The sequence below is a fragment of the Tympanuchus pallidicinctus genome, unplaced genomic scaffold, assembly GCF_026119805.1.
Source record: "Tympanuchus pallidicinctus isolate F22 unplaced genomic scaffold, pur_lepc_1.0 scaffold3, whole genome shotgun sequence".
In the NCBI taxonomy this organism is placed as follows: domain Eukaryota; kingdom Metazoa; phylum Chordata; class Aves; order Galliformes; family Phasianidae; genus Tympanuchus; species Tympanuchus pallidicinctus.
Genome location: NW_026294747.1, coordinates 91598550 through 91623071, shown reverse-complemented (window position 1 = coordinate 91623071; position 24522 = coordinate 91598550). Strand labels below are relative to the sequence as shown.

General features: G+C 40.0%; 1 protein-coding gene across 3 annotated transcripts in view; it reads right to left on the bottom strand.

The window, feature by feature from the left end:
• The window catches only part of CREB5 (cAMP responsive element binding protein 5), a 244611-nt gene that overhangs the window by 95910 nt on the left and 124179 nt on the right, over nucleotides 1-24522 (bottom strand). The window contains exon 1 of one of the 3 annotated variants that reach the window (XM_052694424.1): nucleotides 2502-2640. The exons of the other annotated variants lie outside the window; for them this stretch is intronic. Within the exon in view, the coding sequence (XP_052550384.1) occupies nucleotides 2502-2548 (47 nt within the window). The 5' untranslated portion in view covers nucleotides 2549-2640. Of the gene's footprint in view, nucleotides 1-2501; nucleotides 2641-24522 lie in introns of those variants that run through there. 3 annotated transcript variants of the gene reach the window in all.

The following is a 24522-nucleotide window of genomic DNA, read 5'->3' as shown; positions in this document are numbered from 1 at the left end:
ATATGCATATGGAATTTACAACAGCAATTTTTTGAAAGAAGCATTTAAAACTATTCCCTCTGTGGTAGCGCATTGAAATCAGGTAAGTAGCAGAAGTAAATCGTAACTTAGAGATGCAATGCTTTTTTGGGAGGGAAGGACTTACATCTTCACATCCTCTACCTAGCTTCTCCAAGCAGGAATCAGCAGAGTGACAAGATGTGGCTGCTTTGTGAAGGTTGTGAGCATAAGGCAGAGTCATCAGTCAGCCCGAAGCATCCCAAGAATCATTACATTCTCCTCTGCTGCCCTCCCTCTCGGGTGAAATATGAATAGATAGTACCAGCTGATGATAAACCCATCTCTATGGACTTCCAGGGCATGCTGCACTATGCATTTTGTATGAATATTGATAGAGAAGTAGCTAGGATGTGCAGGAAAAGATGGAGCATGACAAAGCCTGCCATCTTCTGCCCAGCACCTTGCCAATATGATTAGACACTGTCTAAGACAACACTGACAGACTTCCTTCACAAAGTGTCCAGCCAGAAGAGGCAGGAAGAGAAAGAGTACAGTCCAACCAGCATCCAAAGGCAGGCAAAGGGGAGAATCTACACTGCTTTACTCTGATGGTTTGTGGAGTTGCACTTCCCAACATTTCTAGGAGAAAATATGAGTCAGAAATCCTACGGGAACTCCTGCAGCAGCACAGCTCCCTCCACAACCCACACATCCTCAGCAGAGCACTGCGCAATCTAACCCATATGGTATATCTGCACTGCAGTGTGGGCCAGAGCCGGGTGCGGCCTTGCATTCAGCTCTCAAATGATAAAAGTTTGGCGCTTGAGCAACTGTTTGTGCTTGAGCAGTTGACTGAAGAGCCTGGAAATCAGAGCATTTAGGAAAACTTCTGGGTTACAGCTAGGTGCAAGATGGCTTTACAGAGGATGGGGAGGGGCTCTTTTCCTTCTCAGAGGTAAGGGTTTGTGATCCCAGCAAGGCAATGCATTGGGGTATTCTGGGGACCAACACAGGGGCCAACACAAGCTTAAAAATAAATAAGTAAATAAATAAAATCACCGAACCCCCAGGAGCAGCATTTTAGGCTATCTGTAGTTAGCCAAGTAAATCTCTGGAGCACTGCCGTTCCAGTGGACACTGATGCAGCACTTCGCTCTGTGAGAGGAATTCCCTGAAGGGGGCACTTCCGAGACCAGGATCCCAGGAGCAGCTCCTGACACAGAAACCTGATTCAGGCAGAACGGGTGTCCCGAGGACACCACCTGGCATCTCCCGTTCACCCCACATCTACACACAAACACAATCTAGAAGGGGTCTCGACGTTGTACTTCTCATTGCCCACCCTAATATTAATGTGTGAGCTTGGGGAGGAGGTAACTTCTTCTCTGCCCTCAACCCCAGAAGTTATTGGAAATGTGAACAAAAGGCTCAAGGGTCTGCAGGGAGACAGATTCACTAAGACAAGCACAGTGCTCTGTCCTGCAAAGGAAACCACCATGGGCAGCCATCCCAACTCGCAGGTACTTCTGAAGGGCAGATCCGTTGCATTCCAGTCTGTCACACAGGATCGGGACCTCACTGGTCCCAGACACTGCGAGAAAGCAGTCAGTCCAGGCTGAAATAACCATGAGAAAGATGCTGACAAGTGTTAGACACAAATCACTGAGGATCCTCAGGACAGGCTTTGCAAATTGCCTCCTTTCGTGTTGCATTCTCTGCTGTGGAACTGCAGTGATAGGACCCTTTACTCACTGCTGGGCAGAGGCTGAACTGCTCTTTTCATGCACTTTCAATTCGGCACTACGCTCGGAGAACCACCCCTTTTCTCTTTGCCTTTCTCTTTTCTTTTTGCTCTCCTTGGGCTTTTTGTGAAAGAGACACCCGGTTTCAAACCATTAAAAAAAAAAAAAAAAAAACCCTAGTGGAAAATAATTTGCAGCTGTGATAATATCACATTTTTAAAAATACTGTGATATAGTTTTACTTTTAATAATAAAAGATAAAAAAGGGGAGTCTGTGAATAATTAGAGAGTGCAGTCTGAAGCCAGTTACAGTCATTGCAATTGATAATAAACTTAAACCCCCTTGACAGCAGGTAAATGCTTTGCAACCCTGACCCCCTTCCTCTCACATTACTTAACAACCCTGCAGTTCCAGCATTACATCACCATTGAAACGATTGGTTCCTGCATTTTAACTCTCTCCCCGTCTCCTCCGATTAGAAGCCACACAATGATGGGGAAAAAAAAAAAAAAAAAAAAAAAAAGGAAGAAAATAAAAACTTCTCTCAAGTTTGCTGCGCTCCTTGTTTGGGTTTGGTTGGGTTAAGAATCAGCTTCTGCTGCTAACAGTCGGGGTTACACACACCAGAAAACAAACTCTGTCGAAGTGGAAGAGAGTGGGAAAGGGAGATGAGGGAGGGGAGGAGAAGAGGAGGAGGAAGGCGACGGGGGAAAAAAGTATATAGGAATCAGAAAAGGAAAAGAAAATTAAAAACAAACCTCATGGACATCACTGAGCCTGAATTCCCTGCTGAGGTGCAGAACATGAGAGCCCTGGAATGAGTGTATGTAGAACTTGAGCCAAAGCTTAACTAGCCCGAGTGAGTCATATCCTTCCCATTTGATTCCCGTCCAAATGATGATGTAATGCGCTGGCCCTCTCCCTCGTTCGCTCCCGCTCACTGCTCTGCCTCCCTCCTCCCCTTTTCTCCTTTTTAGCTCAGTGCTGGTGAAGTCACCATTTAAATCTGGCAGAGCTGAAGCAAAAACTTCAATGTAACCAAAACAGCCCCAGGCCGAGTTCCAGACGTACTGAGACTTGGTGGTGCAATTGCCATTGGAAACGAGTAAACAGAGAAAGAAACAGTGCCGCCTCTGAACGGCCTGCGCAGCTGCCTGCGGGATTGCAGGGAAGCCCAGGGACGGGGCTGGTTTGATTGACGAGGCTGACCGGGAGATCCTACACGAATCGCACTCGTGCTCAAATGCCCGCGTGTTACAGGCTTCAAGAGGATCCGGCAATTGGGAGAGGAGGAGATAGAGCCGGGGGGCAGCAGAGAAGATTTGAAGCGGACACAGCATGTTCGTTTAGGTCCGGCAGAGTGCACAGCACTGATTTTGCAGGTTGTGCCACTGCACTGAGCTTTCTCCCCCCTTAACTGCACAGAGCTGGCACATGAAGGCCTGGAATCGAGCCCTGAGTTTTTGAATGGGGACTACAGGGCTGTTTCTTAGTGCATCTGTAGACTTACCGGTGCAAGGCACTTTCTCTGCTACTTTAATAGTAGCAGAAAAGCCTCAAGCCATACAGCACTGTGAACTTATGAACCAAACGAGCTGCAGTGCTGCTATTGTTTACCCCGCATCTGAAACAGTCCCTCTCTGGTGTTTATTTCACAAGTTTGACATGCATGGCTTTTTTTAAGGGTAGAGAATGTTTCTAAGTGGAACCAGTGAAAAATTTTTGAAAACAAAACCTTTCACGTGCACTGGCATCAGCCACTGTGGTGCTGACTGCTCAGCATCGTATGGCAGAGTCCAACTCCTGCTAACGTTATACACTGCAGCAACCACAGCTGAAATGCCTCATGTGTCCTCTCCCACAGAAGTTTTTTCACCATTCATTACTTACAATTAATTGTATTCAACTGTAAAAAGTGACAATTCTGCACAAGAATGCAAAGCCTGAGCAATAACAGCAATACATGAGAATATCTCAATACCCATATGTGCGCTGATATGCGTATCAGTTTGTATTGCCAGACTACAGAGATGCATGCATTAATGGCACCTGAAATACTGGAGAGGTGTTTGAAAGGGGCTCCTTGCTTTATAGATCAAGAATTTCAGCATATTTTAAAAGTCACCTCACCCATTGTCTCAGAAATTCGGTTTTAGAACAGTCAGTGAAAACATCTATCCCCCACATTCATAAAGCAACAGGAAAACATATCAGTCAATGTGTTTTCTTCCTTATAATGATGGAATTTACAGAAAAGTAATTTCTATTGCCTAGCAACATTTTATCAACAAGAGTTTGTGGGGAAGGTTTCGTTAATTGATCCCAGCAGTGATTTAATGTTCCTTATACAGCAAGGCAAAGAGATTATTGTAAAGTAGCAAAGTTTCCTCCCCGAGATGCTCTTAGGGTTATAAATTATCTCCAGAATGTGCTTCTATGGATCAGCATGGCTAGCTTCAGTCATGGTTCAGTCTTGAATTCAAGTAGTTTCAGCCATGAACTCCAATGATTTGTGTTTAAGGTACATATGAATTTCAAAGATAGAGAGGAGGAGAGAAACGAAGGGTTTCTCCTATTCAATTAAAAAAGAGCAGATCTCTGCAGCAGACTGACCTGCTGGGTGACACCCTCAATTGATATTGATGCTGCAGCCACTCAGAGTGACACCTTTATCAAGCAAGGCAGCTCTGAATTAGAGGTGATCGGCCATAATTATCACTGGCGCCACTGAAGCCTGTGGCTTGACAGCATCAGATGTGGTTGTTATAAAGTTTGGTCCATTGTGTCAATGGCCCGTATAACTCATTTATGTCTGAATTACCAGCTATTGATTTTTTGTCTTCTGTAATGTAATAAAATAAAAGTTAGATCATTCTTAAAGCTTTCTTTTAATTCCAGCTTTGCCGATAGTTTTGCTTCAAGCTCAGCTCACTTCTCCCTCTCCATTATAAAAAAAAGGTGACTTCCAGCCCTTTTTCTGTGCATGTCTAGGAGGTCGCCTTCCCTCTCTCCCTCTTCTTTTTATTTTGTCTTCTTATTTTTATACTGCCGAACTGCACAGCTTAGGTTCAGCATTCATCCTCCATTTACGCCACTAGCATTGCTGTGAAGTTTTTCATCAGCTCAGGACAGATCCCTGGCTCAGAACAGCTTCAAACTGATGGGAAATATGGTTATATCCTATCCACAAACATAGATCACCAGGCCCACCTCTGGAAGGAAGGAAGCTGCCACCACAGAGAAAAACTATTGCCCTGAGGGGTGGAGGTTATTCTGCTTGGCCATAAGCATCCATTTCTGAAGCCCTTAGTAATGAACCAGCCTCTTCTCACTCCTCTAGAAGACCCATACAACCAGCAGCCTGCTGGATTGAAAGTAAAGTGCAATCCAAAAGATGATGCAGTACTACCACCCTGCTTCAAGCAATTCTCTGGCAAATGTTCCCTTCACAAAAGAAAACTTTGTTTACCATCATCAAGAGCAGACCCACTGTCCATCTGTGAGCATCCTAATCAACATATTACAGGACTGACTGGATTTGTATGGGTAACAGCCCTTTTGATTATTATTGGTCACACAGACACAACTTCAGACTTAAAGCACCTAGAAAACAGTCTCTGCATTATAGAACATGTTGTTTTTTTTTTTAATTTAGGCATTTTCTGACATGAAGGAGAAAGATCCGAACGGCCTGATCTGCCTGCAATTTCTAAATGATGTATTTACACTAAAGACTCATTTCAAGAAGCATACAGCTTTAAAACAGAGCTTGTGCTCCAAAGGAGTTAAAAATTATTTGTGCTTGCTAGAGGGAATACAAAAGGCTCTTTCCAGGCAGGTATTTCCAAGGCCTATTGATTTTTTCTTCCCCCTAACAGGAAACACTGTTTTCCCATTTTCCTTCCTGTGACAGACCAGTTAATGATAAAGAATGCCCTGTGCTCAAAGGAAATTCCGCTTGCATTCAAGAGCTCCCTCTTTATCTGTTTACTCTTCTGTCTTTTCTTTCTCCCCCCTCTCTGCCCCTATCCTTAAATTTCCATGCTCAGCCACACTCAAGAATAGGGCTGTTGTGATGGGAGTTGTGGGATGTTTAATTCTAATGGGAGCCTTCTTCAAAGTAGCGCCCTGGCCAGCACAGTTATGACTCCAGCTTAGCTGTCTGGTTCAGGAATGCTTGCAACACCCTCCCTGCAGCATGTTTCATCCTTAGGGAAAGGGTGGTGGGGCACACCACAGATGTTTGCTGTAACAGAAACTCCACAAAATCACTGCTCCTGCTGAAAGTTTCCACTCTGAACAACCAGAAAGCTCTGAACTTCGAGAGCCCAAATGTCAGAGCACACTGGGATTATCTCACGAGCATATTGCAACAAGGAACTGGGTGTACTGCAGCTGAGATGGCTGGTGAACAAATCATCAGCTATCCGTTCATTTTAGGTGAGTGGGTCACACACAGCATTTGGGACTGACCTGTGCCTATTTTGATCAGTGGCCCAAAGCACTATGACGGTGCCTGGGGATGAAAGCAGCGTAGCCTGATTATTTTTCTCCCCACTCCTTCACTCTTCAGGAGACTTGATTAAGAAAATATTCTGTAATAATGGTCCTACATTCAGGAAAGTCTCATTTTCATTCCGACATTATTTTTCATTTTCATTTCTAAACCAAGAGCCTAACAGTCCCTGTGGAATTGAAGAGGCCAGATAATTTCAGGGTTAAACAAGCTTTAATGACTATCATATGTATGGAACCTTAAACCTAGTATTAAAAATTATTTTTTTTTAAGTGGCATCTCTTCCTTTTTTAATTTAAAATAACCATCCAGGTGGTTTCCTAAGGATTTCTTTGCAAATTGCTTCCAGTGAACCTTTTCAGTTACAGACCACTGCAAACCCATGTGGTGTTACTCAGCGTTCAGTTCAACTTGGGTGTCCCCTGTTTGTAAAGTGGACAGAGGGACCATCTTCACAAGAGCCTACACAGAGAGGCTGGGGATTCTGAGCCTGTCAGCTGTCACCAGCGAGGACATAAGAAAGCAGAGATCCACCAAGTTCAGAAATGAGCACATTTTTCAAATTGCTAATGTGACAGTGGGACACGTACTACCAAGTCGCTCAGGTGCTTCAGAAAAAGCTGCTCTCCTTCAAGGACGCTCATTCCCAAGTGCTCAGCACTGAGATGTGGCAGAAGCTGAGCAGGTTTTTCCATGCCCTGTGCAAAGTATCCAGAATTGTGCTTTGTGAGAACTGCCCCATGCCTCCTGCATTTAAGCACTGTAATAAAATGAATTGGAATCAGTGATCCTTATGGGTCCCCTGGATAGTCTATGATTCTATATTCTAAGAATCCTGGAACAAAGATCTCTCCCTCTCACTTATATGCCAAAATGCACTGCTAGGTTAGAAATGCACTATTGAAAATATTAAAGGAAAAAGAACGAGAATTTTGGATAGAAAAGCTCTGGAGACAAATGTTCTGCCACAAACCATGCATATGTGCAATGAGTATCACAGTATCGCAGTAAGACTTCTCCACATTCATGCAATGAATTTTAACCAAAATTTTCCAGAACAATCTCAAGACAAGAACTTCTTCTCAGGTGATGCTCTGAAGCAGGTTAATGCCACTTGGGATCATGTTTTTGGTGCTTGGGACATTAAGCCACGAGAAAATAGATGGAACATTGCCTATATACCTTCACCAAAGAGCTGTGGGCCAGCAGTGAGCAGCTGACCTGGAAGTGAAGAGCTCTGTACCCAATTATGTACCAATGAGTCATCCAGTCCAAGGAGCCAGCTATTTTATTACAGCTGTAAACCACAAATACCATAGACAAATAACGCAGCAATTTATGCAAAATAATAAATAATGTTTTACATCTCTATAGAACCTTTCACCCTAAAAGATCCCAAAGCACCTCCCAGGCAAGCCATAAAAAGTAAAGCAATGCAATCACCCTTGACGTGGGCGATGGCAGCCCGCCAGCCACCCGCATAGGAGCACAGAGGAGAAGAGATGTTGACTAAGGACAAAAGTAAACAGCTGCAATTATTTTAAAAATGCTGTGTAATCTGTACTGTTCACCCATAATGAAAAGGAGATTCTTTTCCCCCAGTGTGATTCTGATTACTCTAATGGATAATTAGTCCATGCTTGGTGAAGAATGATGCCATCACTATTTTTAGTGTTGCATAAAGACCCAGTCATTTGTGTATCCTAAATATTTTGATCCCCCATCTCAGATATCTTAATATTTAATGTTTTATCTTTATCTATTATGTTTTATCTATCTTAGGCTTGCTTTATGTTGGACCTAGTTTAAAACTTGCTTCCCATATAGTTGCATTTCAACTCCTGTAGCAGGAGAAAGGGTCTGGTTTTTGATGTTCTTTTTGTTGTGTTTCTAAAAGCCACAAAAGTAAGCTGAAATTGCAAAGTATGGATTAAAAGAGCAAACTCATATGCCAAAATGAAATTTGTGCTGTGGAGAACCGTGTGGTAAGCACTGAATAACAGTACAGATAAGCTCTAATACAATCATCTCTATCATCTTCATGCAGGTTTTTTTGTTTTGTTTTGTTTTGGTAGCCTCTTTTTTATTTTTCCAGCATGACAAAAATAACCAGCATTCTAATAAAACTTTTTAAAAATAGGCAAAGCTCTGGGGCCCAGCTGAATTTGGAAGAGAATTCCAGGACTCAGATCACCCTCAACCCAGCAGCACTGATTTACAATGCTATTTCATAGAAATGTACACAAGGTCACTTGTTCCTAAAGATGAGTCCTTTCTTTTTAGTAATCCAGCTGACAGTTCAATATGTCCTTCATGAAAGTAAACAGCTGTATCTGATTACTGGGAAATATTTGCTGGACTCTTGCTGGACAAATTGGCTTTAGTTTTGAAGCCCCATGAATTACAGGTAGCTGAGCAATCCTGGTGGCCCCAGCTCGTCCTCAGGTACACAGTTAACACCATTCAATTGCTGTCAGGAGGCTGAGAACTCATACCAGTGGTACCATTTGCAACTTGGCTCCATCCAAAGGTCTGAATTTAATCTATGTGCAGCATCTCGACACCGAAACTACAGCTTCTTTTAGTATAGATTAGAATTTTTATGTGTTGTTACAAAACAAAGAAGTCTGCAACAAGGAGACTGAGTCCCAACTCAGGGCCAGACCGCAAGTTCCTGTTCTGCAGGATCCCACTGAAGTGCAACATAACGTTTCCAGTGTAAAAAGTCAGCCACAAGAATTAAAATTCTATTGCTGATGACATAAAGCTATTACCTGAATAGACATTCTATTTAAAAGGGAAAAATTGTTGTCTTTTCTGATATTTTTTTTCCTGTTTTTCATGGTGCATTCTTCTCGGTAATGAGAGTTAAGCAGGAAATACTAGTTCAATTTCCTTCATAGCAACTTCTCCAGTCACAGATTCATTATCTCAGAGATCCTTTCTGAAAGTGAGTGAGGTCCATCTGTACTCACTTATGTTTTTAGGATTTACATGCAATGTTTATCCTCCAAAGCTTTTTTTCTGGAAAAGAATGACCATCTATTATCTCTGAACATATTCAAAATAAACAGACTTCTCACACACTCATTCACATCTTTCAGGACTCTAAAAGGAAAGTATCTGCATTTACTGACTTCAGAGCCAGAGTTACACCATCAGTTTTGCCTTGATGATAAATGAAAGAGAAAATATTTCTGTCTTCTCCATTTGGTGGTGCAGGATGCTGCTTTACTTATAATGCCAGTTTCTATGAATCAAAATGAACAACTTTTCCAGTCTTGCAATGAAAAACAATGAAATCTAACTACAAAACATGCACGTACATGGAAATACGCAGTGAGTAAGAGCGTATTCCACACAAACTGTGCCTACTGAATTTACACTTGGAAATAGGCATCTATTTGGACAGTTTCTGACTCTAGCCTAGTCCTACCTACTGTGCAAACCCAAATTCTCCATGTTTATCTTTAGTGACCACAGTCCGTGTCAGTGAGGCACTCCTGTGAATTCTGTACTGGAAAAATCGCACTGGCACGCTGGCATCCCTGGTGATTTTTCACATAAGGATAGAAGATTAACTTTCTGCTAAAGAATGAACAACAGTCAGCTCAATTTTATAAATCCCAAGAAACTAGATTTTAATTTGTTTAAATTAGAAAAAAAGATTTATTATGGAAACAGGATAAACAAATTAAAACAATGATGACTAACCCATCTGAAAACCTGCAGAGTTTGCTTACGGCCCAAGATTCCCTCTAGTGTGAGTGGAAACTTCTGTGAATGTGTCTGAATGGCTTTGATGCAAAAAAAAGCAGCACCTAGATCTGTTTCCCAGCTTAACTGGGATGTTATGTGTTTAACCTTCCAGACCCTGAGACTGCACCATTTCTGACCCATATCCCCAAAACTCCCTTTGCTCCTTCCTTAGTTTCTCAGGGTTTTGAAACTTTCTGCTGCCTTTGTCCCTCATGTTCATATTTCCACATGTTAATTATTCTGTACAGAGATGCCAATCTGAATTCAGCCTGAAACCACTTCAGGGCTTATATATTCTTGTAATTGCTTCATAACTGGAACATGTGTCTCACCACCCTGCACGTCAATAGTTGCAACATCATTTTCTCTGGCTTTTACCAATGCAATTTTACCTCTTTCATATCTGTCCAGACTGCTGCTGCAAAGACCATTTTTCTAACACTTTGCCTTGAACGTGCCAGCTCTTTCTTTGTCCTTTAATTAGCACAGTCGGAACTTCCTCCTGAGATGCTGTTTTCTTTCATTTTCTAGACTCTTGTAACCATCCTCCCCACACCTTCCCCAGCACATTTTCTTAACAGATCAATCCACCATGCCAACCTAACACCTCTCAGTGCCCCTGGAAAGCTGTCTTCCTGATCCAACGTTACTAAAGAGTGCCTGTACCTTGAAAGCAAGCAGATCATCACAGAAGTTTGCTGTCAGCCCATCACCACTTACAACTACTCACAAGCCCTCCTTCTGCATCACAGCACTGAGATGATGAACTGCTGCTTCTTCTAGAAATTTTTATTAGTTCCCCCAGGCACAGCCTTGCATTTTTTAATACTGAATTTCATTCCATTACCATTAGTTCAGTACTCAGAGATCATCCAGGTTTTTTTTGTTGGTTGTTTTTTTTCCTCCTTTTCTTTCTTTCTTTTTTTTTTTTTTTTTTTGTATAATATCCAGGTCCTTCTCTGTATTGTCAGTGTCTCCAAACCCTGCATCATCATCAGCACTTGTTATACTTGCATTACAGTCATTAATGAAACATGAAACAAAACTGGATCTGCACTGAAACTTCATGAAACTCCACAAGTAACCTCTTCCAACCCAAAACCTTCCCATTCAACCCTATCCTGGTTCTTTCCACTACTTGCACTTTCATTTTAAGCATGCTAAACGAAGCCTATCTGCCCTGCTTCCTAGAGGAGACTCCCCCATGTTAGTTGTGGTTCTTGAGATTTCAAGAAGCACCCATACTTGAGATTTTTCTGAGCTGGTAGAATGGGATAAGCACCTCTTCTGGAAGGTTTTAAGATAAATGTTTTAATTACAGTGTAAATAAGTATCACAAAATCAGAAATACTACTGAAACATTTAAGGCATATTTCAGGTGTCTAGCAACTGTCACAACTGTATTAGAACTTTGCATCTGTGCCCCGGAGAACCAAGAAGCCCTCTAAGGCACAGCATGCCATTCTGTACTGATTACCCTCATTACTGGGAAGTATCCTTCTGTAGAATTTTTGGTGTTCCTAAAAGAGCTTTCAGGAATGCCACAAAAATGGATGGTTTGCTAACTTGATTAATGTCGCGATCTGTCTACTGTTGCTTTCTCAGGAAATTATTTCACAAACTTCACTTCTGGGTGTTGCTTAACATCCAGAACCAACTCCACTATAAACTCACACATATGATTTATCTGGTGGCCAGCGTGTGTGGGAGGAAAGATCTGGGACTCTGACAAAACTTCAATCCTTTCAGCTTTCAGGCAATCGCATGCCGACTGCTACACTCCATAGTCTGTTTGTAAATCCTCAGCCAATGCAAACTATTAATATTGAGTTTGCACTAAGTGAGTGCAAAATGAAAGTGATTAGACACATCCTTCTAAAAAAAAATTATACGCACATGTTTTACTAGCTCTAAATGTTAAACCAGCTGATTACATCATACCAACAGAGTAAAATTTACTCTGAGGTTACTAAGGAAACTGTTTTCACTAAATAACAACAGAGTCCCTTCATTTAATCTGAATTCACACAAGATTCAAGTTTAGCTTAATCTTACTTCACAGAAATCTCATGCTGTAATTCCACAGTGTCTGTTCGGACCAGCTGGGATGCTCTGCAGTCAGTTCGGAGGGAAAAGCTCTCTAGGGACTGTAGCAAGGCTTTCTCAAATGAGGGGCCCTTGTCTGTTGTATTTGCTGTTCTTGGTGGCCTGCCAGCAGCCCCAAATTTGGCAAGGTTCAGAGCACAATCTGTAGTCGGGTTGCTTGATTATCATTAATGTTATTATTTTTATTGGTTCAGTTAATATGTTTTCACTTTGTTGTGTTTTAATTTCACTTTGGTTGTCAGTGTTGCCTATTCTGTATCTCCAGCTTGAGGAGATGTGAGGATGCCAGGGGCAGCCACCAAAGTCAGCATCTAATGGCTATCAGTATGGTTCTTGTTCCTCTCCATTTTGGAGGCCAGTGTATGAAATCTCTGTTTGGTTTCATCTGATTCCCTAGTGTTTTCATAATGTTCAAACAAAAGGTATTAACTACTTGCAATTACTATTAAATGAAAAAAAAAAAGGAAGCTGCAAGTACCCAAAAGTGTCCTCATGGATTTAGTCAAATGGTAGTTGATCAGGTAAATACAGCACAAACCCAGAATTAATTCCAGGATCACTGATGTGATTTCATCTACCTAGCTGTTATGCTGATAATACACATATGTACAGGCATGCATCTCACAAGCATACAATGAGATTATAGATATTAACACACAAAGCATTATATATTTATTAGAAGTGTAACTATGTAAAAGATAAAGTTGACTTAAAAGAATATTGGAGGATGAATGACATTAAAATTTGTGTTTATGTTTACAGTTGCATCTTCATTTTCATTCTAAACCCTTCCTCTATTTTTTTTTGTTAAAGATACTTCTGAAACCTTCCAAAGCGTTCCCTTTTTAGGCTAAATACTGAAGGCCTAATCTTTGCCAGATAATGAATATTTTAAAAAATATTTCTTTGAACCACTTTTCTGTCTTTTATAAAGGCAGTGAAAAGCGTAAAGAGTTCTACACTTAGAAACACTGGGAAAAGTTGAACTTTTCCATGAAAACAATCCTCTTGAAGAAAAACAAAAAAAAAGCTTTAGAGGGTATTGATAGAAATTAGGTTTCATTTGCTGAAGTCTTTCAAAGTCTTGTTTTGTTTAGGGCAATTATGTTTTCCACAAGTTTTCTTGCAAAGCTTTTAAATCATGCACCTTAGAAAAACAACTCTACTTTTCACTTCAGCTAGCTCAGCTTCTATAAAAAATTTATAGGGACTAAGAAAAAGGTCTGTAACCTGCAGAGTGCTAGTGAATTTAGAAAGAAGCACAGATGAGAGACAGTCTCATATGCTGTCTGGAGCTCAGCTCTGCGAATTCACAAGAAACGCTTTCATACAAGAGCTTTCTGTTTTGTCTTCTCACACATACATTTGATCTAATCTGTTGGCTCTCCCAGTCAATGATACCAATTTTATTCTTCCTGTTCTCACTTACTCAGCCTTCTCCAGGCTACATCTGTGACCTCCCTGGTCCTTCTGCTCCATTCTACCCTATCACTTCCTGTCCAGTAAAAATACCAGCCCATAGCTATTTCTTTTTTCAGAGGAGAAATTTCCAACACAACTTATCTTTTTTCAAATCCCATCAGCTCACAAACTTCATATTGCCTATTTGTACAGAGCTAACAAGCAGTAGAACCAGCACAAGTGACCATCTGTGTTATCTCCTCTGTTTAAACATGTTTCCACTGAGCTAAGCTTTCTCACCTGTACATGAATGTGCTCCTGCTCAGGAGTCATGCCTTTTGTTCAGGAGGCTTGCTAACAAAATTATCTCAGTTGGAAATAATCAGGACCAGTGCATCTTTACAAACTGCTTTAGGAAACATGTTTTTAGCCAGATAGCACTGCAGGCAGCAGGTTGAAAATAGACCACAGGTCAAAGGGATATAAATAGAACAAAGAATCCTTTTTTTTTTTTTTTTCCTCACCAAAATAGTCTTAATGGCTGAGTAAATTGAAAATTCTTTTTTACAGTATAAACTTACTAAAAATGTTTTTCAAACGTTTACCACAAGGTGCCAGCAGTTCTTTAATGCTTTTTTATTTTCATTTCTCTATATATTCAAAACAGTGGTACAATGTGGAAAAGACTTCAGGCAGTAAAGTCATAAGGAGCATTAATGCCAGGATCAAAGACCTGATAGAGAACAAGATCCCACATACATAATAGTACCTTCAAAAGAAAAATGAAGACAAAGATTGAGGTATTTATGCAGAGATATGAGGCATGTCAGTCTGTGGTCATTTAGGGTTTGTCTGAACATTTGAAACCAGATCAACTATGTATGTAGGTTCCTCAGAAACTAATGCCACCTTTTTTCATGCAAACTACATCAGATTCAAAGAGAACAATAACACTGTTCAACAGAGAAAATTCTCAGTTACAAAACACTATTTTTCAGCATAGTCACCACCATTAGCTGTGCATTTTTGTCAATGATGTACAAGAGCCTGCATGCTCTGCTCATAAAAATCTTCATAGCCCTCCAGAACATGGCTTATGTCCCTATCACTACTGAAATGTACCACTCAGCACAGCACTGTGCTCACATCCATTGTTTGATCTCCATAAACTTTCAGCAAGCATCAATAAATATCAGTGGGAGCAATTTTTTCTGCGTGGAGAAATTCAATTACACACCTCTGCTTCATGCACACTTCCATGCCAGATACCATTTTGTCAGACTGCCCCTCAGCTGCCATCTGCCAGACAGAAGCAAAATGCAATAGGATACTGGTGGGAAGGTTCAACCTCTACTGCCATAATACCAACATCCACCTCTGATGTTATGAGCCAACATATAAAACAGGAGGCATTACTTTTGGAGCAGCCCTCATAGCTCAGCCTGCAGTGAGGATACTCAGCTACCAATTTAGTTTACTTAGATGTTATCCTCTATGAATATTAGTGTGAGAGAGTAAATTCCTCATACAGTATAGCTACAACCCCTCCTAATATGTGCACAGTATTGCTGGAAGCTACCTGTCAGAGGTCTGAACTCAGATGAGAAAATGAGGTGCGTTATCCAAAACCATCTGCCATTTCTAAATGTATTAATATTAAAATGTCCATTAGGACTTATTGCAGGCAAATGTTTTACTTTTCATTTTGGCTGGGCAATGCTGATCCTAGTGCTCACTACTGTTAAGCAACCACGTTGGTGAAGATTTACCAGTATTTAAGTATCAAAAACAGACTTTCAACCATGAAATCAGAATAACTGAGTACCAGAACAGCAGGACTTTAAAGAGGCTGCCTTCTCAGTCTGTTTTATTACATTTTCAATCATATAGCTATAACATGAAAGGTTATTATAAAAATGACCTGAAAGTATCCATACATGTTATAGACACTCCATTAAGTCTTAATATTTTATACACATGTAGCTCTTTCCACTCAGAAAGGGTCACAAAGCAATTTACAAACAATATATGCAGAACTAACTTGAGACATTTAATGCAATATGGTTTCCCTTCATAGAGATACATGACTAAACATCCCCAATGAGTAATATGGCTAGCAGCCATAACAGCCTCAGGCTGTGATCTGGTCTGCTCTCATAAGCTAAACAGAGTTAGTCTTGGCCAAATGCGTTTGGGAGCTCTCCAAGGAAATCCCAGGGTGCTTCAGGAAGCAGAGCTGGTGATTCAGTAGGTGGCATACTTCCCCTGGAGTCAGCACCGAAGCAACTGCAAGGGAAGTGTTGGTAGGTGCAACACAATTAACCAAATGGGATTTCAGGCTGAGACTGGCCATTTGTCACACTGTCATGATTTATTAGGGATGCTATAGATTCTGCAATTAACAAAAATAAAGAAAGAAGAAAAGAAATAAAAATAAAAGGAGTCACTGCTGCACAGTCCTCCTTTTGCAGAGTTCATTTGGTTTTGAGAAGTTGACAGAATTTATTCCTAAGTCTTTCAGTTGCAAATGTTTTGTTTCAAATGGGAACTGTGTGTAAATGCTGCTGTACTTTTTGCTCCTCACCAACACAGCAAATTTTTTGCCTCTCACCCACATTATTAAACAAAGTGATTACGGAGTTCCCTCAGTGTGCAGATTCCTTCCTTTGCTTCAGCACTGGTAGCTCCATCGAAGCACCACATCCACTTTTAAGCACTGTTCCTAGTTAACGCTGGGCCACAGCCAGAGACCACTCTCCAGAGAAACACTTGAAAGTCCAGAAAAGAGAGCAAGAACACACTGAGCAGGTTAGTTAGACTATGGAAGACCAGACAGAGAGCGGACATCACAGGTTTTCAAATACACAAGAGGCTGCTGAAGACAGAAAGAAGGAATACAATATTTTTTCCCACCTACTCTGAGTAGAATCAAAAATAAAATGAACTTATATTTGCTTCAAGGAGTGTTCAGGTTAGAATCAAAGAAAAAATTATCTCAAAGTAAATGCAGTTAAGTACAGCAATTGAATGCTGGGATGTGTGCCCTCCATTTCTGGAGGTTGTCAAAAACACATTAGAGATATTTCTGTCAGAAATGATGTAGATGTTACTTAATTCTACTTCGGGTAGAGGATTAGATGGACACTTGAAGTCCCCTGCAGCTATACAGTTCAGTGGTTCCATAATTTTTATGAAAGGAAAATATTTATGGCTTTGGTATTACAGATTTCTTCCTATTTGTATCAAGTTTAAAATAATAACATTCCCAGTCCACACCTAACAAAAATAAATCTTAAAATACATCACATTTGATATTGTCAGGAAACCACGCTGGGGTTTTAGGGGAATTATAGCTAAAATTACACACTTCAGAAAAATTTATGCAAAATAAATTTTGTGATCTTTTTTCTTTTCTTTTTTTTTTTTTTCTTTTCTTTTTGTTTTTTTTTTTTTTGTTTTTTGTTTCCATAGAGGCATAACCGGAGTTTTGAACTCTTCTTTCATTGGAAAGTCAGAGAGAAAAACTGAGTTTCGCATCTGAATCAACAAACAAACAGTGCCACAAACGGTGAAGAATCTACTTAAGTTTGGAGAAGTGTCCCATCGTATTTTTACTTATTTAAAAAAGCGATAATAAAGGGACAAAGAAGAGACCTTCTCTGAACTGTGAACACAACCTCAGCAAATGCACCGGCTTTTCCTGGAGTTTCCTCACCAACCTATTGAGCTGCAGAGTTGTAGGCATTTTGAGTGTCTCCTTAGTACAGAAGTTGCAATGTTCACAACCCTTTAGCTGACAAGGCCTCTTACACTCTTCTCTAGAAAGCTAAAGATTAACATAACCTCACAGAATACATTGCTGAATTTCAGGTTAAATATCCTTGAAACTTCCCCTCTGTTTTCTCTTCTTTTTTTTTTTTCCTCTGAATAGAGAATCAAAAAATAGCACAGAACTACTCAGTAATTTGGATAATCTGGGTAGAAAATTTTTGCCAAGTCATTTTTTGGGGGAAGATCTCATGGGTAGATCATTGCCATATTGGCAAGAGACGAATAGGCAGCTTGCCTATAAGAGGTAGAAAGTTTAACACAGACTGGCTTGTGACCCTGAGAAAAAACATGCTTTGGGGTCAGGACGCTGAGCACAGGGACCCGGGGTTGTGAAGAAGAAGCCATCCTTGGTCATTTGATTGCTCCCATGCTTAAGAGAAAAGGACCTAATTTCCTGCAGGACGTATATCTACTTCAAAACACTGCTGTTCCCTTCCACAATTCCCTTTCTAATTCAGAACAAAAATACAGCTCCTCCGCATTTACTTCACAAACTGTCTCAAACCAGAAAAAGGCTGTCAAAATTAGATTCCTTGTGAAAATTTTAAAATGCATCTTTTCTACTATTTAGGAAAGGAGTTTCAAAGCGTAGTTATGACTACATGTGTCTGCTCACCGCCTTTGTTAGTCTGCAGGCACATCATCAGATTTGTTAGAAAAATAGCCTCACAGGATAAGGCACAGTTTATTCTTCAATGAATGGCTCTTAACTGAGATTTACGGTATGGATAGATTACAAGCTTTACTTTCTGTGCAGAAAGCAACAAGGAATGGAGCCCCGCTAAACAAAATATTCAAACAATTTAAGACTGCAAAGAAAAAAAAGTCTCTCCTCTTTTTGGCTCGACAGTTTTGATACCTTAATGACTGTAACACACAAACAGCTGTGGGAAAACTGACATTAAAAAAATAACCAGCCCAGAAACATGGCCTGTGTACAACATCTTTGAGCTCTTATGTTTTATTAGCAATTTGGATTTGTTACTGTTTTAAGGAGGAAGGAAGGGAGGTAGATGTTCCTGTGAGTTGTTTCTCTAAATGTATTAACCAGAGATTTCCAAGCACGATTTAATGTAACACAAACCAAGCCTTAAAACTGGAGAACGGGTGAGATGTCACCATTTATCCCTTCATTGAAATTCATGTTCCAGCACAAGAGGTCAAGGCAGGTATTTGAGCTATCTTCCTTATGAAAATGAGATAACCTCCTTTCATCCCAAAGCATGCTCTGATCACGTCCCCCCTCCATTCCAGCCTCGTGCAGGCGGCAGCCCACAGCTACCACACTGTCACCTTCCTTTTGAATTATGATGCTCTGAAAGAGTGCTGTAGTATTTAATAGCCTGAGATCACAGGCTCTCCTGACATAATACTTAACCAGGTTCTGTCTTTCTTTCAGTGTGCTCATTATTTGTACATGGTCTATGACATCTAGGGGGAATATGTTATCACAGAAGTTCTTGCTTTCTCCCCATGCTTGCTCTTCCATTGTATTTATCTCTCTTACTCGACAGGTTCTTGATGGTGCTGTCAATTTCATCAAAAAAGAGCATTAGCACAGATTTGGGAGGCCCTGCTCACTAATCTTTCACAAATCCTAAGGTGCCCTTTAGGATTTAAAACAACTGAAGTCTGGAAATGACTTATGTGCTGAAGCTCAACACCCACCTCCTGATCATCCCATTAGAAATCCCTCGAAGTCTGTGCTCAGACTTCATCAGTCTCCACTCGTCAGACCTCAGGGTGGGGAAACGGACATGATGAGTGTTCAGAAATACTATGCACAGAGACAACGTCTTGTAGTAGAGTCTTAGAAGGGAATAATTCTGCTTAATTACAGTCATACTGAAGCTGTGCTTTGGGAGGAATATAAACAAGATGGCTAAAAAGCTGAGATGCAAAATGCATTTCTTTTGCTCTTATGGAGTCAGATACACTCAGTTTGTTTCTCCAAGAAGAGTCAGTTGTTTCATTTTTAATGCTTTCCTTCCCTTCCTGGCTCCCTCCCTCACCAGAATAGGACTGAACTGCCCAAAGAGACTTTATTGTATGAGTATATTATGAATTCATCTTCATCCAAATGTAAAGGCCAGCAATTATTCTTGTAAGTCATACAGCTGTCTAACACAAGAAAAAATCTCTCTTTTTAATTCCAATTTACATTCAGATCATTGGTGTCATATCCACTTGTCCTGATGACAGAGGCCTTTAGGATCCACAGCTCTGTATCAAGCAGTGTTGGTGATGCTCTGAGTGGGATAGTCCAAAAAAACTTTGAACAAAGTTGGGAAATAGTTCATAGCCAGTGAAACACCCCTACTGTGTAGAAATCCAGGTGTCAGTTAGCAAACATATTTACTTCTTGGGAATGTAATTGCTAACTCTTGTGTCAATGACAGTCTGGGTTGTTACATTCAGCTTTGTTCAGAATTATTTTGCAGTCTTACTGTGCAGTATTGTATACAGTATTACTTTTGTAGTAAAGTACAGTAGATGCTTAAATGCCTGAAACAACGATCTCTTTGTACGGGGGAAGTTATGTACATAAGTAGTCAACAGAATCATCTAGGTAAGAAAAGACCTCCAAGATCATCAAGTCCAGCCAATCCATTCACAGTATCTTTTCTTTGTTTGCATGCCCACACTCCTCAGTTGAAAATATTTTTCATAAATCACTAACATTTGCTCCTCTGGCTTAAACTACACCCAAATTAGCCAAAGGATGTGAGATCTGGCATACAGAGTGTTATTTTAAATCTTCCACCTCAACTCCTTATCAGCAGGAAGGAGGGCTTCATCACAACCTTCCCCATGAACTTCCATCATGCACCTGATATGCCACAGTGCACAGAAACAGATGACTTCAACAGGGCACCCCATTTGCAGCCCCTCACAGAAGCCTGTCTTGCTGCTACAGACAGCTGAGCACCAGGTCAAACTCTCTTCCCCCTCCTTGATTCTAAAAAGTTTTCTCCTTCATTAATAGCCAGAGAGACGTTAAGTATCATGCTCAAATTGCCCTCATCTCATTCTGCTCTCACCTTTTAAAATCACTGTTAGTTGCTGGCCTCTGGCAACACAACAGTATTTTAACTCAAACTTCCATGCAATAAATAACTCAGATTTCCTTTAAAGGAACACATACACACAACAAACTATGGGTGCACAGAAGTTTTATGCATCTAGCAGTTTTTACATATTCCACTGTTATTCATTTAAGGCTGACCAAGTGGTCCTCAGGGGATGGCTTGCACAAGCATAACATTATAAGTGTTAATAGGAAACGGATCTGAACAAAGAACCACATTTCCCCATTATATTGTGTTTCTGCTTTAGTACATCATGTTAGTTTCCTTCACAGCTGGCTGCTTTGCCTGTTGTTTCAGGGGCAACTATCATGTGCTCATAACTTTCTTTTTCTCAGTGGTTTTATATGCACGTCCATGCATGTGGGATTCTTCCTCTGTTTTTAATACAAAGCGCTTATCTTACCACACGCTTTGGAAAGCTTTTGGTAGCACAAAATAAGTAGCAATTCAAAAATGACAAAAGGAAAATATGACCTGTGCTGCCACACTAGTGAGAAAAATAGAATCCAGACAGCACAAAACGTAATCACAAATATAAATCAATTTGTTGGTTATTAATGTAAACAAAACAAGAAGAAGTTGTAAGGTAAGGTCTTATTTTCTTGTTGCACAAACTCACTTCAATAATGTTCTGCTTTTTATGGATCCTCAAACTAATTTCCTCTCTCTCAACACTTATGCAATTAGTCCTGCAGAATAGCTTTACCCTTTTGTTGTTGAGGGGGAAAAATCCTCAAAATAAGCACAAAGAATGCCCAATAACATCAGAACATACAATTGGGGAACTGCCATGGGAAGTCAGAAGAGTAATCTCATCATACTGACTAAATCCTCTGCTGACATTCGTAAAGAAGCCAAGGCAGCCAGGTAAGTATGCATTCCATGTTGCCTCCATGGTTTTGCAGACAATCGCTCATGCTTACAGTGATGGAGTTCATGTGTGAGAATGCTACTGCCTGCTCTTCTGCAAAAGCAATAGGGGCAGCACACCAACAATGCTTGCATATGTAGAAGCAGACAGTATGGCTGTACAAGATCATCTACACACCAGTGAATCAATGACTATGCTTCCACAATTCAACATATGATGCCTCTTAAAATAAGCACCTTTAAAAAAAAAAAAACAACTCCAAGTGTTCTCGTACTTGTTGGTTTTAAAGAAATGGGGACAACTTTTTCATATTGAACTTCACAGTGAAATTACACCTATAGCACAATGTGACTAACTACTTTCCCCCAAGTGTGTCTCATGTCAGTGTGCAAAATGTAAAGGGGAAAGGTCTTTCTTATTCCCAAGTATTTGCTAATTAAATAAGACCACATTTGTAGCACCGCATTTTCAGGATTTCAGTAGACTTCTAGATTCAACTAATTATGTCAGATTTACTACCGGCCTTCAGAAGAAGGTTTATTTCAGCCTTCAGAGACATTCTATTGGTAACAAAAAGTCCCAAGATCTTTCAAGCAACATTCAGTCTTTCAGCCTATTTCAGTTTCTTAAATGCTCCGTACAGTCCAAGGCATAGACCTTCCCCCAGGTTTCTTGCTTTTAAAGACCAATTTCTAAATGACTCATGACTCCTTTCAGGATGACAGCAGTAAAAATCACTCTGGAGGTATATTTTCCCTTTTAAGGAAGCAGCTTAGCCACTCCTTTATCCCCAGAATACATGCATCTCATCCCTGCCGGCAACAGTTCTCATCTGCAGTATTTCCCATTCCTCAAATCTGCTTCTGACAGAAATGTCAGCCACATCAATCAGACTCATACATGCACAGACTCAGCAGAAACATTTGGTGTGCTTTCAGAACACAATATCAGGAAAGATACTAAGTTCCCAGAAAAGAGATTAAATTAGAGGGGGAAAAGAGCATTTCAGCCACATTGTCCATTAGTTGCCATGGAGTTTATCTGTGATCTCTAAATAACCCACACCAATATTAATAAGTGTAGGTGAGGGGTAGTTAAAAATATTTTACCAAATCTTGGAGAGGAGCTTGCTTTGAAAAACTAGAATTTTTGTGATTCATTTTTGGGAAAAAAAAAAAAAAAGTTTTCCATGAGAATATCATGATTTATTTTCTCAGACCAACATAAAACCAACAGTGGAATATTGTGGTGCTTAAAAAGAGAAGTCTCATATTCCCCATTAACATTTTTTGCTTTATTTTATTCCTAAAAAATAAAAATCAGAATAAAAAATCTGAACAATATTAAAAACATGGGGTTTTTTTCAGAGACAGAACCCACTATTACACCACTGTTCTGGGACACCCATGTTGATACCATAGCCCACACTCAACTCCCTGGAAACTATGCTCCCTAGAAGAAGTTCTCCTAACACTTCTTCATGTTAGTACTTGAGTTTGCTATTACCAGTCATGAATGCTATTTTGGAGCATTGATAATGCTAACAGCAGACTACAACTGGGTTTACATCACTAAATTGCTTCTACTTCAGTGTCAAAGGGAACTTAAATTAAGCATGCAAAACTGACAGTATTTTAGAACCTGAAGTACATAATAGAAACATATGCAGAGTACAGTAGAAATCTGTACACTAATCAGGCCAAAGCATAGTTTTGCTCTTTTAATAACTAGCAACTAATCTATACGTCCTATGGGTTGATTATGGAAATTTATTCATTTATTTATCATAAAATACATTTATTTTTAGAAGGGCTGACATGAAGCTTGCTTAATTACTGGTGGAATGACTCTAGAATTCAGTGTGATTTTAGCGATGACGGAGAAAGAAGTATTTTATGCATTGCTCTAAGTCCCTGTAACCTGAGAGCAGTTACTGATCTGCCTGCTACAAAAGACATTCGAGCTGTTGTGTTCACTCTCAGTATCTTAAGGCACTTCATTTTATAAGCAAGAGATTATTGGAAAGAGGTGGCAATCGATATTCCTCTTCATTTCCACTACACAGTCAGCTAAAGGACAGGCAAGGAATTAAGGAAGATGATAGAATATGCCATGCATTTCTGAATTTTCTGATAATTAAACTTGGACTGTATGGGTGATATGTTAAGTTCAGGGCTACAGCCCAAGTGACTTCAACCCTTCCTTAACTGCAAACTGTGCAGTAAACCCACTAAAGCCACACAATCTCCCTGTTAGCACCAAAAACAATTTTCAGAGAGGACAACTTAAAGGACACTGAAAAATACAGTTAATAAACAATACATTCAAAAAATTTATCACCACACTAAACATCATAATATTTGGAGGACCTATACCATATTGTCGCTCCTAAGAAAGTTAGATTACCAACTTTTTAAGAAGGAAAAACAAACAAACAAAAAAGAAAACTAAAAAACCCAAAAGGGACCAAAAAATTCTGAGTTGTTTTAATGTTTATTTCATGTCCTGTTGACTAAAGTCAGGGATGACTCTGTCATACAGTGCATAATTGTGAAGTTTGGCAAACAGGACTTAGTAGCTTTACATTATATTATAGAATCAGTGCCTTCTCTAAAAGGCTCTGAACTTCCTACATTCCTCAGATTCAGCATTAAAAATTCTCAAAAAGATTCTGATCTTACAAGACTTAATATGAACTAAATTGGGCATTAAAACCTACTCATACATTTCCAACAAACTTTGGTGACAGGGTTAAAGTTCTGCCCAGAGCTTTGGAAACTGCTCTGCAGTACTTTGCAAGGCAACAGTAACATTTTAGGAAAAGAAATGGCATTACAAAAATACCGTGTCTTGCTGTAAAATTTCTATGGTTTGGGCCAAAAAGACCTCATGAAATCTCAAACAGGAATTTTGCAAACTGAAGAGATGAAAGCTAGATTTTTGTTGTGATAATGTGATGATGTGACAATTATCTCTATGATACACCAATGGCATTGAGATTCAGCCTGCTTTTCCTGCTGGAATCCCTTTGTTTCCACATACCAGTACATTCTTTCTAGTTCCCAGCACACTGCTTATCTTTAACCATACTGCTCAAAAGGAGGTGATTCCTTTACATGACAGTGAAGGACAAGCCACACAGACTACTTTTTCCAAAATGGTCACTTGTGACAATCCTAAACACAATTATACAAGTATAAAAACAA